The sequence below is a fragment of the Doryrhamphus excisus genome, chromosome 5 (genome assembly GCF_030265055.1).
Source record: "Doryrhamphus excisus isolate RoL2022-K1 chromosome 5, RoL_Dexc_1.0, whole genome shotgun sequence".
Taxonomy (NCBI): Eukaryota; Metazoa; Chordata; class Actinopteri; order Syngnathiformes; family Syngnathidae; genus Doryrhamphus; species Doryrhamphus excisus.
In genome coordinates, this window is record NC_080470.1 from 14,912,130 (window position 1) to 14,930,224 (window position 18,095).

At 37.4% G+C, this 18,095-nt stretch overlaps 1 protein-coding gene across 1 annotated transcript in view; it reads left to right on the forward strand.

The window, feature by feature from the left end:
* Window positions 1-18,095, forward strand: part of insrb (insulin receptor b) — a 128,840-nt gene that overhangs the window by 89,698 nt on the left and 21,047 nt on the right. Inside the window, exons 4-11 of the mRNA XM_058073090.1 lie at window positions 6-139; window positions 10,847-10,986; window positions 11,189-11,333; window positions 13,511-13,725; window positions 13,999-14,125; window positions 14,205-14,455; window positions 15,477-15,644; window positions 16,612-16,810. Coding sequence (XP_057929073.1) covers window positions 6-139; window positions 10,847-10,986; window positions 11,189-11,333; window positions 13,511-13,725; window positions 13,999-14,125; window positions 14,205-14,455; window positions 15,477-15,644; window positions 16,612-16,810 — 1,379 coding nt within the window. The remainder of the gene's footprint in view (window positions 1-5; window positions 140-10,846; window positions 10,987-11,188; window positions 11,334-13,510; window positions 13,726-13,998; window positions 14,126-14,204; window positions 14,456-15,476; window positions 15,645-16,611; window positions 16,811-18,095) is intronic.

Here is an 18,095-nt window from a genome sequence, read left to right on the forward strand (position 1 = left end):
CACAGGCCCTCCACAACCAGTGTAAGGAGACCAAGAGGCTAAACCAAGGCCGGGAGTCTGGTTGCCATGAATACGTCATCCACAACGGCGCCTGTATTCCAGAGTGTCCTTCTGGATACACCACAATAAACTCCTCCATGTATGTCTGACTCTTAACACAAACACACACACACCACTGATGGCATATTAATATTGGCACCGTATTGGTAGTGGCCATGAGCAGTCCAAGAACGAAAAGGGCAGACCATCCTATGTTAGGTATACACTCTGTTAGGTGCTCATTCCTTACGTAGACATCATCCCATTTGAACAACTGCATAGAATTCCTAATCATTGCCATGATTAGTTATGCTTCCAAATGCAGAAAGACCTTGTTGCCCCATGACTTTCTATCTCCATAATAAGACTGCCTGGTTATTACTGTCACTTTCTTAGCAGCAGATCCTTTAGCATGCTCAAGGACACCATTTTGGATGCTTAATGACGGGTCACAGCAGACCCATCACTGGGTTCCTTTCCGGCGAGGGCCACGTAATGGAAGAATGCAATGTCGATGTTTTGTAAAGGAACACACTTAAATACGATATTCTACAGTACATACAGTAAACCTCGGATATATCGGATTCAATTGTTCCCACTGGTTTTGTCCGATATAAGCGAAATCCGTTATATGCGTATACCGGAAAATGTCCGTTTTACGCATATATGGGATTTATATCCGGTATATGCGTAAATCGGATTTTATCCGTTATAAAAAGGCACTTCCTTGACTATGTTTCCAATGTACCTGGACGCGCAGGCAACGCTGCAAACGCTGCAAATGACGTTGTATAGCGGCCTGTCACGATTCGGCGAATCGGAGCGCCACGATGCGGCCATCCGATATATGCGAGGGAAATTTAATGGAAATGCATTGGAACGGGACTGGAGATTTTGTCCGAAATAGGCGAAATCCGTTATAAATAATCCGATATATGCAATGAATTTTTATTGGAAATGCATTACAGAAAAATTGGTTCTTTTTTATCTGTCCGTTGTGAGCGAATTTCCGATATATCCGAGTCCGATATACTATGCAAGGTTTACTGTATTTAAATGGAAACATAGACTATAGGGGTGTTATTATATGTCTTGGGGGCTCTAATAACATTAACTAATAAGTTTTCTATGCTCTAACTATATTTGATTTCTAAATAAGGAATCATAAAAATGACAGATGCTGCCATCATATTGATTCAATGTGAAGGTGCCCGAAACCACGCCCCCTGATACACAAAATTCCATGCCTAAAACGGTTAGCCATATGATCAGTGAGCTAATTATGAATTAGAAAGCGTTAACATTTGAATCAGTGTTAACATTTGTAGGCATTGGCCGAGTGTTGCTTCGTTTGGAAGCTGGTTGGGATTATAATTCCAAGGTGGCTTTGCTGCCAATAACTGATTAATTTCCTGTTTGAAAGATTACTCAGTGACTTGGAACCTGTTCTCCTAGGCGGCTTAAGTGTGATTATTTCATGTGAAGCAAATGTATTACAGATTGGGTTTTTTTTTTTAATGTATTTAATCAGAGTTGAGGGTTGCTGTGGTCAGCATGGCTGCTGCAGATGTAAGCCTCCAAGACCTTCGAATATGACTCAACATGAAAACAAGTTGAAAAGTTCAGATTGATTGAAGACAAAATATCTGTAGAATGATTTGAGTAGTAAATGGCGTGCGTGGTGTTTGCTCGAGGACCAGTGCGGGCTCTGAAAGCACCATTCCATTCTCACAGGTCGGGGCAGGGGAAAGAAAAAGTCCCCTGTTGTCTTTTTGTGGCCTTGGAAAATGTGACCACAGCTCGTGTAGCAAGTAGCCGGCCAAGATGAGTCTGAAGTGGGAATAGGAGCAATTTCTTGCAGGAGCGACGAGGGGGGAATTAAAAGGACAGCGACAGAAATGAAGCATTTTGCACCAGGGGCCTGTGCGGACCGCGGTTCTTTGGCGTTTTTATTGGCATATTCTAAATATAACATGTGAAAAATCTATGTTAAAATTAAAAAAAGGGAAATGGGCCGTCATTTTACAAGGAAAAAAGGCAAAATATTATGAAGAGTTACAAAAGTTACAATTTCACGAGAATAATGAGATTATGGGAAAGATTGTCATTTTACTAGCATTAGGTTTAAATATTTTTTTATTAACATTTGTAAATAAAATATAAATAATTTTTGTTATGTTGCAAGTATGAAGTGAAAATATTATGGGAATTAAATCAGAATTGACAGTGAAAAAAAAAACCAGCACAAATTAGAAAAAAAAATAAAACAGCTGTAATTTTAGAAGAATAAATTCAAACTGTTTAGGGAAAAAATTATTCTAACAAGAACAAAGATGACATTTTACACACAAACATCATCATCGTCATCATATTGTGAGAAAAAATATCGTATTGAAATATTAAAGAAAAAAATATGATTTTGTAAAACTTAAAGTTATAAAAAGAAAATAGTTTAAATATTATACAGTAAACCTCGGATATATCAGACTCGGATATATCGGAAATTCGCTCACAACGGACAGATAAAAAAAAAAAGAACCAATTTTTCTGTAATGCATTTCCAATAAAAATTCATTGCATATATCGGATTTTTTATAACGGATTTCGCCTATTTCGGACAAAATCTCCAGTCCCGTTCCAATGCATTTCCATGAAATTTCCCTCGCATATATCGGATGGCCGCATCGTGGCACTCCGATTCGCCGAATGGTGACAGGCCGCTATACGACGTCATTTGCAGCGTTTGCAGCGTTGCCTGCGCGTCCAGGTACATTGGAAACATAATCAAGGAAGTGCCTTTTTATAACGGATAAAATCCGATTTACGCATATACCGGATATAAATCCGATATATGCGTAAAAGGGACATTTTTCGGTATACGCATATAACAGATTTCGCTTATATCGGACAAAACCAGTGGGAACAATTGAATCCGATATATCCGAGGTTTACTGTAGTTATATAGTAAAAGCAATTTCAAAACAAAAAGTGACCATACTCGCCAAGGTTGGTCTGGCTGCTCAAGTTTATGAGGTCATGTCAGCTAGCTCACCTGCTACTCTTTACATCCATTCTTGTCTTCAGTCGTGGTAAGCTATGGAGAATGTGCAACGACTTTTCCAGGCAGCCAAGCTCTCACGTTGTTTTATTGACGGACTGTCCGTCCGATACAAGTCTAGCGATACCTGGTGTGTGTCCCTCAGCGGATATCCGGTCACTTGGGTTTACGGCTGCCACAACTCCAGTGTTTATGTGTGGATGCCCAAATGATGAGGGTCTATGCCAGGGGTGGGCAAACTTTTTGACTCGCGGGCCGCATTGATTTACTAAAATTGATGGGGGGGGGGCAGACTATATACTAATTTACACGTGACAGTCTATTTGTACACCTATATTTTTACACATATTTTACACGTAAAAGTGTCATGTAGTCTGCTATATGTGCACTTTGAGATCATTTATTTGATGTAAAGTGCGTTATAAATTTATTTTTATTATTATTATTATTACGACCAGTCCAGGTGTACCCCGCCTCTCGCCCCAAGAAGCTGGGATAGGCTCAGCACCCCCGCGACCCTCGCGAGGAAAAGCGGTAGAAAATGAATGAATGAAATTATTATTATTATTATTATTATTATTATTATTATTATTATTACGACCAGTCCAGGGTGTACTCCACCTCTCGCCCCAAGACAACTGGCATAGGCTACAGCACCCCCCGCGACCCTTGTGAGGATAAGCGGTAAAAAATGAATGAATTATTATTATTATTATTATTATTATTATTATTATTATTATTATTATTATTATTACGACCAGTCCAGGGTGTACCCCACCTCTCGCCCCAAGACAGCTGGGATAGGCTCCAGCACCCCCACGACCCTCGTGAGGATAAGCGGTAAAAATGAGTGAATTATTATTATTATTATTATTATTATTATTATTATTATTATTATTATTATTATTACTACGACCAGTCCAGGGTGTACCCCGCCTCTCGCCCCAAGACAACTGGGATAGGCTCCAGCACCCCCGCAACCCTCGTGAGGATAAGCGGTAGAAAATGAATGTATTATTATTATTATTTTAATTATTATTATTATGTGCTTGTGTCCCTTTTTTCAGGAGCATTTTGTAAACATCAGACCACATCAAATAACGAAATTGCTAAAACAGCTACTTCGACCATCAAAAGGTTGGCTCAAGCCATGATGCCAGGTTGTACGTTGAGTTTCAATGAAATATTTTGGAAAGAACAGGCGGGCCATATTCAAACACTTGGCGGGCCGGATGTGGCCCTCGGGCCGTACTTTGCCCACCCCTGGTCTATGCTGTACTCGGTAGTGCCAATAAAACTGTGTTGATTGCTTGTATACACGATGTACTCAGCTTCGCTACTATGTTATGGATTTCTCGAAGTACGAGGCCCACCTCGAGGAGTCCAGTTCCTCTGAACACAGTGAGCCTTGTGTGAAAGTGCTGTGTCATGTTCATCATCGCATTCAGTCATCCGCCGCTCTATGTCCAAACAGTCTGCATCAACGTGATTATTTGTGGCATTGATTCGGGGTTCTCGTCTTCAAAAAATAGAACAATCCGCTTGTTGTTTGTGACAACTTCAGGCCCAACACTCGATATGTCACGGACGGTATTGCGCTCTTTGCCCCAAAGCGTCCAGTTCAGCTCACCGCACTACGCAGTTTTTGGCATTTGAAATGTCAAACGGTTGTAAATGGCTTTCAAAAGACAGCGGAGGCTCTGTTTGGCTGGGATTTCTGCGCTATTTTGCCGTAGAAAATCTCATCTCAACTCAATTCATCAAAGCCCTCACATTCCTATTTGCTTAGTTTTGTTAGTTGAATTAATTGGAGCAAAAAGCTAAAGAAAAAGGACCAACTTGAGGGTGATGGTACCTAATTGGTGTGGCTTAACAGATTTTAAACACACATTACAATAAAAACTAAATCCATGGATCCATCAGCCACCTGAAATGCTACCATCGCGACGATGCCCGGGACTTGTTCCTATCGCTGTGGCGTTTGAAAAGTGCAAAAAGTTTGAAAAAACTACATGAATGCTAAGAAGCTATCTGTTAGCGATGTAATTGACCGTATTTATTATTTATTATGTCAAACGAAAAGAGAAACGAGGGGAAAAATACAGGATAGTAGTCTCCCTGGGTAGCAAAGTGAGATGACACAAATCCGAAGACCGTTGGACTAAGTGGAATGGGTCACCGCTCATAACAAACATGAACAAAAATTCATTTGATCATTTTGCCGGCCGCCATATATTGCCATATATTGTTTTTTTCACCACCTCTTGCCTCCAAACAGGCAGGAAGTGTGCGCACTCTGTGCCTTGACTCAGTACCTAAACGCCTCATAGAACAATGGCGCACAGAGTGAAATGTCTCACCAGTCGTACAGTCGCTTAGTCTCTGTGGGGGAGGCGTTTTTTCAACCCGACCGCTCGCTCCAAAAGACTAGAACCACAAAGAGGTGATGATGCAACTCCACAATAGAGGACATCATGTATGTACGGTGCAGTTTGAAGCCGATAAAAAAGCCACAAGATGGCAGAACGGCCTGAGTCTTTTCGTTATGAAACAGCGCTATGCAGCAACCAGGAAGTGAAGGAGGTTCCGCGCCAAAGGAGGTTCCGCGCGTGCACACACAGTTCAATTGCAAAATCATTGTTTGTGTTGTTATGTTGTGGCATGGTTGCTAAGATATTTTGGCTAAATATACTACAGTAAAGTCTCGTTATATCGATATTCTCGGGAGTCGGAAAAAATATCGATATAACCGAACTATCAATATATCTGATCCTGCGCCAAACTGCATTAAAAGTGGGCGGATCTTTGATATGGCATGTAATTTTCTCCTTGAGTTCATGGATTGCGTATCTAGCATGCTTTTAAACTTAAATAAAAACGTCTTTACACTTTTTTAATGACTATTTCTTTTCTAAAATTCAACCAATGCAAAATCCTCACGCTTCAGCAGACAAAACCATAAACATTGTTGCAAAAAATGATTGCATTCATATACATAACACAATTCGGTTAAAGTCAGATGGGTCACATTTTTTTTTCAAGATTTATTATTTTCATAACGCACTCTTGCAATAGTGACTCTGAGTAAATATTCAATAATGCACTCGACATTGTTCTATACCAGGGGTGGGCAAACTTTTTGACTCGCGGGCCGCATTGATTTAATAAAATTGATGGGGGGGGCAGACTATATACTAATTTACACGTGACAGTCCATTTGTACACGTATATTTTTACACATATTTTACACGTAAAAGTGTCATGTAGTCTGCTATATGTGCACTTTGAGATCATTTATTTGATGTAAAGTGCGTTATAAATTTATTTTTATTATTATTATTATTATTACGACCAGTCCAGGTGTACCCCGCCTCTCGTCCCAAGAAGCTGGGATATGCTCAGCACCACCGCGACCCTCGCGAGGAAAAGCGGTAGAAAATGAATGAAATTATTATTATTATTATTGTTATTATTGTTATTACGACCAGTCCAGGGTGTACCCCACCTCTCGCCCCAAGACAGCTGGGATAGGCTCCAGCACCCCCGCGACCCTCGTGAGGATAAGCGGTAAAAATGAATGAATTATTATTATTAGTATTATTATTATTATTATTATTATTATTATTATTACGACCAGTCCAGGGTGTACCCCGCCTCTCGCCCCAAGACAACTGGGATAGGCTCCAGCACCCCCGCGACCCTCGTGAGGATAAGCGGTAGAAAATGAATGTATTATTATTATTATTATGTGCTCGTGTCCCTTTTTTCAGGAGCATTTTGTAAACATCAGACCACATCAAATAACGAAATTGATAAAACAGCTACTTTGACCATCAAAAGGTTGGCTCAAGCCATGATGCCAGGTTGTACGTTGAGTTTCAATGAAATATTTTGGAAAGAACAGGCGGGCCATATTCAAACACTTGGCGGGCCGGATGTGGCCCCCGGTCCGTAGTTTGCCCACCCCTGTTCTATACACACGAGAGAAACCACGAACGCCAGCATGTACATATGAAAAACAGTGATTATTGCAAGCGATAAAAAGATATCTGAATACAACACAATTAAAAACATAAATACAAATTCAATTGTTCATGCGGATCTTATCTCTAAAATGCTTCACGAGCTTCACAACTCCAATTTATACCTGCTTTCATCCCTTTTGATGTTTACTAGTATTGTAGATTTACTTATCATATTCATCTTTAAGATACAAGTGTATTGATTTATTTCAAACAACAAGAGATTGCTTCTTTGATCAAGCAATACCGTAAGTTTACTTTCATAATTTATCAGTAAAGCTAGTGCCAAGAATATTGAACACATCTGAAAACACTAAGTCTATTCACTGAATCTTCCCTCTAAATTATACAAATATTTACTCCTTTACTTCAAAAGATTGTTTAATACTTACCTCATATTAATTACCGTCCGTCGGTGGAAAAGCCGAAACGAAAATCAAACAATACGCCGTTTACAGATTTCGCTAATGGTGGTATTGAAATCCTTAAGCAAATATTGATTCAGCTTTAAGCTGCTTTTGTATCGATATAAGCAGACCAAATTGGCTGGCGGGAGATGAAAAGGGCATCGTAGAAACCGGATTATCGTAATAACCGGGTATCGTACTAACCCAGGGGTCGGGAACCTTTTTGGCTACAAGAGCCATGAAGGCCAGATATTTTAAAATGTGTATCTGTGAGAGCCATATACATTTTTTTCAACATTGAATGCAATAAAATGTGTGCATTTTTATGTAAGACCAACAGTTTTAGATATAATGGGCTCTAATTACGTAGACCAGGCACACTACCCCACGCCAATGGGGTGTGGCCAGCACACTTTCGTGAGCAACGCAGTGTCTAATAATAAATCAAATACTTGTTGCCATTAATACAACTTCTGCTGCTGCATGGTTTTGCACCATACTCCGTACATGTATTTCATTCTTTTGGCCATCTTCGTCAGAAGGCTTAGTTCTGCAGCTTTAGCTAGGTGACTATTTGACTAAAGGAGGAAAGTTTATATTTACATGTTGACATCTCAATGACAGAGGTAGACTACCGCATTACCCAGTAATAATCGAGTTTTGGTGTTTGACCTGGAAAATATCATCAGGAAAGATTGATATGGTCGGCCGTATTGCAGTAGAAAATAAATGGACGGATTAAAATGCATAAGAAAGTTGTTTGATTTTGAATATTATTTTTAACAGTCATTTCCGTGATGTTTACTTTAAAATGTTAGCAAAAATACATTTTTATTGTGGTAAGAAACGCTTGAGAGCCAGATACAGTCATCAAAAGAGCCCCACCTGGCTCCCGAGCCATAGGTTCCCTACCTCTGTACTAACCCAGGGGTGGGCAAACTTTTTGACTCGCGGGCCGCATTGATATAACAAAATTTCCGCGGGGGGGCAGACTATATATTTTACACGTAACAGTCCACCTGGTATTATTGTATCTGTAAAATTGTCATGCAATCTGCTATTATTATTTATTATTTTATATTTATATTTAAATATTTTAAAAATAATAAAATATTATAATAATTAAAATAAAATTAAAATAATAATTATTATATTATTATTATGTAAAATATGCAAATATAACAATATTATTATATATAATTAATATAATAATTAGCATTAATATAATAAATATAATAATCATAATAGTTATAATAATAATATAATTATTATTATTTTAATTTTTATTATTATTATGTGCTTGTGTCTCTTTTTTCAGGAGCACTTTGTAAACAACAGACCATGTCAAACAACGAAATTGATACAACCATCAAAAGGTTGGCTCAGGCCATGATGCCAGGTTGTATGTTGAGTTTAAATTAAATACTTTTGAAAGATTGGGCGGGCCGTATTCAAACACTTGGCGGGCCGGATGTGGCCCCCGGGCCGTAGTTTGCCCACCCCTGTACTAACCGGAACTAATTATATCATAAAAGACTAGAAATTTGCCGGGAAATGAAAATAGTATCGTAATAAGCAGTACTATCGATATAACCGACATCGATATAACGAGACTTTACTGTATATGGAGGAATTTGTGTCAAAGTGAAAGTTATGCTTGAAATGTATCTTTTCACAAAAAGGCTATTTTCTGTCTTTTTTTCTTGAGAGCTGATATTTTGCTGAAATATATTTGTGTTCTACTGCTGATTACTGAAAAACGGGAAAAGTTTGAAATGAACTTTTTTTTCTTCTGAAAGACAAGCAAAGCTAATCTTTCTTTTGGTCTACATTGCCCAGGGGTGGGCAAACTACGGCCCGGGGCCACATCCGGCCCGCCAAGTGTTTGAATACGACCCGCCCGTTCTTTCCAAAGTATTTCATTTAAAGTCAACATAAAAGCTGGCATCATGGCTTGAGACGACATTTTCATGGTTTGGCGGTTTTATCAATTTCGTTATTTCATGCGGTCTGTTGTTTACAAAGTGCTCCTGAAAAAAGGGACACAAGCACATAATAATAATAATAATAAATAATAAATTTATTATTATTATAAATTTATAACGCACTTTACATCAAATAAATGATCTCAAAGTGCACATATAGCAGATTGCATAACACTTTTACAGGTACAATAATTTCGTTATTTGATGCGGTCTGTTGTTTACAAAGTGCTCCAAAAAGGGACACGAGCACATAATAATAATAATAATAATAATAATAATAATAATAATAATAATAATAATAATAATAATAATAATAATAATAATAATAATAATAATAATAATAATAATAATAATAATAATAACTAATAATAACTAATAATAATATAAAACAATAATAACAAATAATATAAAATAATACTAAATTTATTCTTATTATAAATTTATAACACACTTTACATAATAATAATAATAAATAATAATATAAAATAATAATAACAAATAATATCAAATAATAATAAATTTATTCTTATTATTATAAATTTATAACGCACTTTACATCAAATAAATGATCTTAAAGTGCACATATAGCAGATTACATAACCCTTTTACAGATACAATAATTTCGTTATTTGATGCGGTCTCTTATTTACAAAGTGCTCCTGAAAAAAGGGACACAGGCACATAATAATAATAATAATAATAATAATAATAATAACAAATAATAATCAATTTATTATTATAAATTTATAACACACTTTACATCACATAAATGATCTCAAAGTGCACATATAGCAGATTGCATGACACTTTTACAGATACAATAATTCCAGCTGGACTGTTACGTGTAAAATATCGAGTCTGGCCCCCCCGTCAATTTTGTTAAATCAATGCGGCCCACCAGTCAAAAAGTTTGCCCACCCCTGATATAGCCCAAGAACACAGTACTCTGTGTGCCTTGAAAAAAACAGTCAAAATCATGAAAAATGTCCAGTACCGAGACGGGCGGCTTTTGGAAAATTGAACGAGTTAATGACGAGCAGGCGAGCCACTGGTGCACACCAGCAGATGAGGGTGTACCAGACTGAAACCGAAGTGGCGGGTGGGAAGGTTGTAGCTATATATCGACTCAGTCAGGCTGCGTGTACGCTCCATTGAACGCAATAATCCCTTTTTGACTAAATGCACAAAACGTCCTTGCTTGTCCGTATCGATCGACATCGATCGGCATCATGCGAGCCAGCGCTCATCAAGGCGGCCCTTCGACATGTCCCACCTCGGCGCACTCATTAGGATGCTGATGTTTTTATTGACAGGCCTCTCTCTCTCTCTTTGCAGGCTGACATGCTCGCCGTGCGCGGGACTTTGCCCTAAACTGTGCGTGGGGAATAAAACTATCGACTCGGTCACCTCTGCACAGGCTTTGAGAGGATGCACCGTTCTCCACGGCAACATGATCATCAAGATCCGAGGAGGGAGTGAGTCCAAGCGCGTGTACACACACACACACACACATGCATAAGGCCAGCTTCACGCCGGGCCTCCTGATCTTCTTCTTCTGTGGTTCAATCACCGTGTCGCTGTGCATGCTGTTCTTTATCTCGGCTTCACAGAGCTTTCAAGTTCTAAAGAGGTTTCTCCATCCAAGCCTACCATTTCCTTGTACTTTTCCCCCTGCAGATAACATCGCTGCCGAGCTGGAGGCCAGTTTGGGACAGCTTGAGGAGATCACCGGCTACCTGACCGTTCGCAGAGCCTACGCCCTTGTGTCCCTTTCATTCCTCCGCAAACTGCGCACCATCAGGGGGGAGCAGCTTGAGGGAGAGTATGTGTTCATGTCTTCACCCCTCCCTTCCTCACAGTGTGTCTAATGGTGGCGTGCCCACGGAGCGAGGGCCGCATCATGAAAAATGAAACGGATATTTTGTAAAGCAACACATTTATTACATATGCTAAGAAGTTGGATATATTTCTAGAAACAAATCCTGCATTTTAGCGTCATTTTAGTTTTTTTTAATTATTATTAATTTTTCAAAAGATTTCAACTTTCTTTTTAATTAATCATTCTGAATTTCTGCTTGCAATACAATGACTTCATTCCTTTATTTTATTGCAAAAATAATAACTTTTTCCCCAACATAATTGTCTAAAAATAACAACTTTATATCAAACTCTGTATAAAAAGCATTTTCACTTATAATAATAACTTAATATGTTAACTCTTTGGTATGAAAATAATATTAGGGCTTTATTCTTGTAAAATTGTGACAATTTTGACGATATTCTCCCAAAATTACATTTCTTTTTGTAAATTTTCTTCTCATAATAATTTGCCCCTATTACCATAATATTGTAAATTTTTTCCCAACCTAATTTTCCAAAGATTACAACTTTACTGTGTTTCATTTGTTTCTCATAATATTATGACATTTTATATATTTCAACATTATGCTACTAAAATGAAATTTTTTTATTTATAGTATATAATATAGCATAGTATATTCATCTAAGTTTATTCTTGCAAAATTTTGACTTTTTTCTTATTATAGTATTAGAGTATTTTGACTTTATTCTTCTGGAATTCCAGCTGTTTTTTCCATTTTTACTCTCCCCACCCCAATTTAAAAATTTTACAAAGATTGCAACTTTTACATTTATGATTTTCATACTACGAATTTGGGAGGGAAATTTCTATATATTTTTTATATTTCAACATTATGATAGCAACACATTTACATATGCTAAGAAGTTGGATATATTTCTAGAAACAAAACCTGCATTTTAGCGTCATTTTATTTTTTTTATTATTAATTTTTCAAAATATTTAAACTTTCTTTTTAATTAATCATTCTGAATTTCTGCTTGCAATACAATTACTTCATTCCTCTATTTTCACTTTATTGCAAAATTATAACTTTTTCCCTCAACATAATTGTCTAAAAATAACAACTTTATATCAAACTCTGTATAAAAAGCATTTTCACTTATAATAATAACTTAATATGTCAACTCTATGGTATGAAAATAATATTAGGACTTTATTCTTGTAAAATTGTGACAATTTTGACGATATTCTCCCAAAATTACATTTCTTTTTGTAAATTTTCTTCTCATAATAATTTGCCCCTATTACCATAATATTGTAACTTTTTTCCCAACCTAATTTTCCAAAGATTACAACTTCACTGTGTTTCATTTGTTTCTCATAATATTATGACATTTTATATATTTCAACATTATGCTACTAAAATGATTTTTTTTAAATTTATAGTATTTAATATAGCATAGTATATTCATCTAAGTTTATTCTTGCAAAATTTAGACTTTTTTCTTATTATAGTATTTTGACTTTATTCTTCTGGAATTCCAGCTGTTTTTTTCCATTTTTACTCTCCCCACCCCAATTTAAAAATTTTACAAAGATTACAACTTTTACATTTATGATTTTCATACTACGATTTTGGGAGGGAAATTTCTATATTTTTTTATATTTCAACATTATGATAGCAACACATTTACATACAATTTTTTCCCAACCTAATTTTCCAAAGATTACAATTTTACTGTGTTTCATTTGTTTCTCATAATATTATGACATTTTATATTATATTTCAACATTATGCTACTAAAATGACAATTTTTTATTTATAGTATATAATATAGCATAGTATATTCATCTAAGTTTATTCTTGCAAAATTTAGACTTTTGTCTTATTATAGTATTAGAGTATTTTGACTTTATTCTTCTGGAATTCCAGCAGTTTTTTCCATTTTTACCCCCCCCCCCCCCCCCCCCCCCAAGCAATTTTACATTACAAAATTTACATTTACGATTCTCATACTACGATTTAAGGGGGAAATTTCTATATTTTTTTTATATTTCAACATTATGATACTAAAATGATATTATTTTTCCTCATAATACTGCATTGTAAAATGACTGCCGATGTGTTATTTTTCGAACGTGACCTGTGGTCTCATGCATGTGTCCACCTCTTCCAGCATCTATGCCTTCTACGCACTGGACAACCAGAATCTGCGTGAGCTGTGGGACTGGTCCAAGCACAACCTGACCATCCAGCGCGGCCGTACCTTCTTCCACTATAACTCCAAACTCTGCATGTCGGAAATCCGGAAAATGGAGGAGGTGACGGGTACCAAAGAGCGCAACCAAAAGAACGACATTGCCGTGCGCACCAACGGGGACCAGGCCTCCTGTAAGATCATCTGAATGCTCTGCTCAGTCTTCCATTCGAAGGACTTAACGCTCCCACATTGGACTATTTGTTCATGGTAGCGCTTTCTAGCTGTCAGTCGTCAGGTTATTATATGTAACAGTAGACCAATATCATAGTCTGACTCACCGGGTCGTCTAACAAAGAACACTAAACTCATCACGCAGCAACTGAACATTGAAAAAGTATACCAGAGAAATATCTCATCTGCTTCCAATGCACGTCTTATCTTCAGTGATCTGTTCTGTCCCTCAGGTGAAACCAAGCTGCTGAAATTCACCTACGTCAAGAGGGCGTCTAACAAGATTTTGGTCAAGTGGGAGCCCTTTTGGCCGTCTGATTTCAGAGATTTGCTGGGATTTATGGTTCTTTACAAAGAAGCGTAAGTATTAGCACATTGGATTGTAGTTTTTGTGTTGGGTTCTCCATGTTGACTTGGGGTTCCCTGCTGTGACCGGCAGGCCATACAAGAACGTGACCGAGTTTGACGGGCAGGACGCCTGCGGGTCCAACAGCTGGGTGATTGCCGACGTGGACCCGCCTCCCCGCGTCACCGACAACAAGGAACAGAGCGAGCCGGGCCATTTGATCCGCCCCCTGAAGCCCTGGACCCAGTACGCCATCATGGTCAAAACCCAACTGTCTGCATCGGACGAGCACCAGGTTCAGGGGGCCAAGAGTGAGATCATCTACGTACGCACCAACGCCTCCAGTGAGTGGCTGCTGCTTCACAAATATTCTACACCTCTTTGTCGGGAGAAATATTTCGAAGACAACATGGAGCTTTAATTAAAAATCATGTTATCAGTGGAATTATTGTCTAAATTTCATGTTGTTTTTTTTTTTGTTGTGGGTTTTTGCTATCAATATCTACAGGTCGTTGTGTGACAAAAACCTCTCATATCTAGGTGTTTCACAAATTCCTTTAAAGAAATAAACATCTCGATTTAAATGGTTTAAATCGTCCTTGTTGGTATCATGTTCAAGTCCCAAGCGGACTGTGCATCAGTGGCAAAAAAGTCACTGTCGTCATTCACATGTATGCTGCGTAGTGCCTTTGACGGACAAAAACTCCTTTAACTCCATTACCTCGGGACAACAATAGCAGGAAAGAAAAAGACAAATCAGGACATGGACTAGAACAGGGGTGGGCAAACTTTTTGACTCGCGGGCCGCATTGATATGACAAAATTTACGGGGGGGGGGGCAGGCAGACTATATATTTTACACGTAACAGTCCACCTGGTATTATTGTATCTGTAAAATTGTCATGCAATCTGCTATTATTATTTATTATTTTATATTTATATTTAAATATTTTAAAAATAACATATTATAATAATTACAATAAAATTAAAATAATAATTATTATATTATTATTATGTAAAATATGCAAATATAACAATATTATTATATAGAATTAATATAATAATTAGCATCAATATAATAATTATAATAATCATAATAGTTCTAATAATAATTATAATAATCTAATAATAATAATTATTATTATTAAAAAAACGATAAAAAACGAAATTGATAAAACCATCAAAAGGTTGGCTCAGGCCATGATGCCAGGTTGTATGTTGAGTTTAAATGAAATACTTTGGAAAGATTGGGCGGGCGGTATTCAAACACTTGGCGGGCCGGATGTGGCCCCCGGGCCGTTGTTTGCCCACCCCTGGACTAGAATGTTAGCAGTAATGTTTGTCCACCTCCATCTTGTTCTTCAGAGCCTTCCGTGCCTCTGGATCCCATCTCCTCCTCCAACTCCTCCTCCCAGATCATCCTCAAGTGGAAGCCTCCCACCAATCCCAACGGGAACATCACACACTACCGGGTCATCTGCCGCAAGCAGCCCGAGGACAGTGACCTCTACAAGTTCGACTACTGCCTGCAAGGTCAGCACGACGAGGGGGAGGCAGCATTCGGGGAAAAAAGATTTAGGATTTTCTTGCTTAAAATTGAGATTGTGACTAATAATGGAATTTACTATTATTTACAGGGCACCTTTTTTGATAGAGATGCAACAAGTCATTGATAAATCAATGATTGATGAATGATCCCATTAATCGACAACTATTTGTAGTTTGTTTTAATGATACAATAAGATTTGGTTACACTTAGTTATCTAATACCAAAGTAGGTGGTATTAGAATCATTGTAGTTTTATTAAATCATTCTTTGCGAAATAGATTAATTAATTGTCCAATTAATCGAAAACTACTTTGGTATTGGATTGTTTTCTTTAAAAAATAAATGTAAATAATAACTTTAAAAACTGAAAATGTTTGGTAGTATTTTTGTTTATTTAAAATCAATAAAAAAAATTGTTTTTTTTAAATCTATCAAAAAATTATTAACTATAACTATTAATTGAATACCAGAATTGTTGGAATTAGATTCATTACTTTTTATTAAATTTTTATTGGTAAAAACCATTAATGATTATTCAACTATCCAGTTGGTTGACTAATATTTTGAAATTGGATTATTTTCTTGGAAAATCTATTTTTATTTTATTTTTTTATCAATCCATAAACACATTGTTTTAAATTTAACTATGACCTGACCATCAAAGTAGTTGTATTAGGTTCATTTAAATTCATTTAATTTAAAGTCATTGTATTTCCTTTAAATATTTTTTCATCAAAAAAAAATACAATATGATTAATTAGCAGATTAAAAAGATTAACCAAATACCAAAATAGCCAGTATTAGATTTAATTTAAATAAAAAAAACAATTAATCCAGTTGCCGATTAATTGGATAAGTTAATTGTTGCATTTTTTTTAGATATATATATTTTGTTTGCATAAGACAGTTCAGGTTGTTTCCACGCTTCTAAACGTCTCTGTCCTTCTGCAGGAATGAAGCTGCCGTCCCGAACGCCAACCCACTTGGACAGCGACGACGAGCAGAAGTGGAACCACACAGACGAGCCCAACATCGGCGGCAAGTGCTGCGCTTGCCCCAAGACGGACATCCAGCTCAAGAAGGAGCAGGAGGAGATCGAGTACCGCAAGACCTTTGAGAACTACCTGCACAATGAGGTCTTTGAGAGCAGGTGGGTTTGGGTTCTGTGATGTTCTAAGTTGGTGTTAGCATGGCATCGCATCACATCACAACTCTTCTGTCTCCAGCCGCCATGATTTGTTTTGCCGTGCCAGCTCTTGTCCTTCAATGTTTGTGGTTGTCATTTATGTGCAGGGTTGTTTTTGTTCTGGGAAGGACAGTGGGTGGGCTGTGGGGTGGGAGGTTCTGATTGTGGACCTACAGTACCCTGTCCACACACACACACACACACACACACATGCTTTGTCGCGGCTTCCCTACGGGAGTGATTACTGTGCTCATTACCATTCATGCCAGTCAGGGGTGCAGTCATGCAGACTGCCGTTTGGTCCGACACACACACCTCTGTGGGATGGGATTTTGAGGCCATGCTGCAATAGGTCAGTGTCATGCACCGCAGTGCACAAAGACCTGGCCGTGTTCCTCTCTTCCATCACGCTAGTGCATTTTGAGGTTTTCCCTTCTGCCTGAGCAGGTTTGAAGTCCATCCTGCAGCTTTGTGCTGCAGACAAGAGATGCTCACGTGTCATACGGAACACAGTCAATGATGCTGGAAAGAGTGGAAGCATCCCTTTTGTTGCAACGACTGTGTTTGCTGCCTTTTCACTGGGCGCCCAACAGGAAGTGGATGTCGGCTCTTGGGAGCCACCTTGTGGAGGCAGTTTGTAGGTGCAGCAGTGGGTTAATGCATGTGGCCAAGACAGGGGTGGGCAAACTACGGCCCGGGGGCCACATCCGGCCCGCCAAGTGTTTGAATACGGCCCGCCCGTTCTTTCCAAAGTATTTCATTTAAAGTCAACATACAAGCTGGCATCATGGCTTGAGATGACATTTTCATGGTTTGGCGGTTTTATCAATTTCGTTATTTGATGCGGTCTGTTGTTTACAAAGTGCTCCTGAAAAAAGGGACACAAGCACATAATAATAATAATAACAAATAATAATATCAAATAATAATAAATAATATCAAATAATAATAAATTTATTCTTATTATTATAAATTTATAACGCACTTTACATCAAATAAATAATCTTAAAGTGCACACATAGCAGATTGCATGACACTTTTACAGATTTAATAATTTTGTTATTTGATGTGGTCTGTTGTTTACAAAGTGCTCCTGAAAAAAGGGACACAAGCATATAATAATAATAATACAAATAATAATAATAACAAATAATAATAAGAAAAAAACAATACATTTATTATTATAAATTTATAACGCACTTTACACCAAATAAATGATCTCAAAGTGCCCATATAGCAGATTGCATGA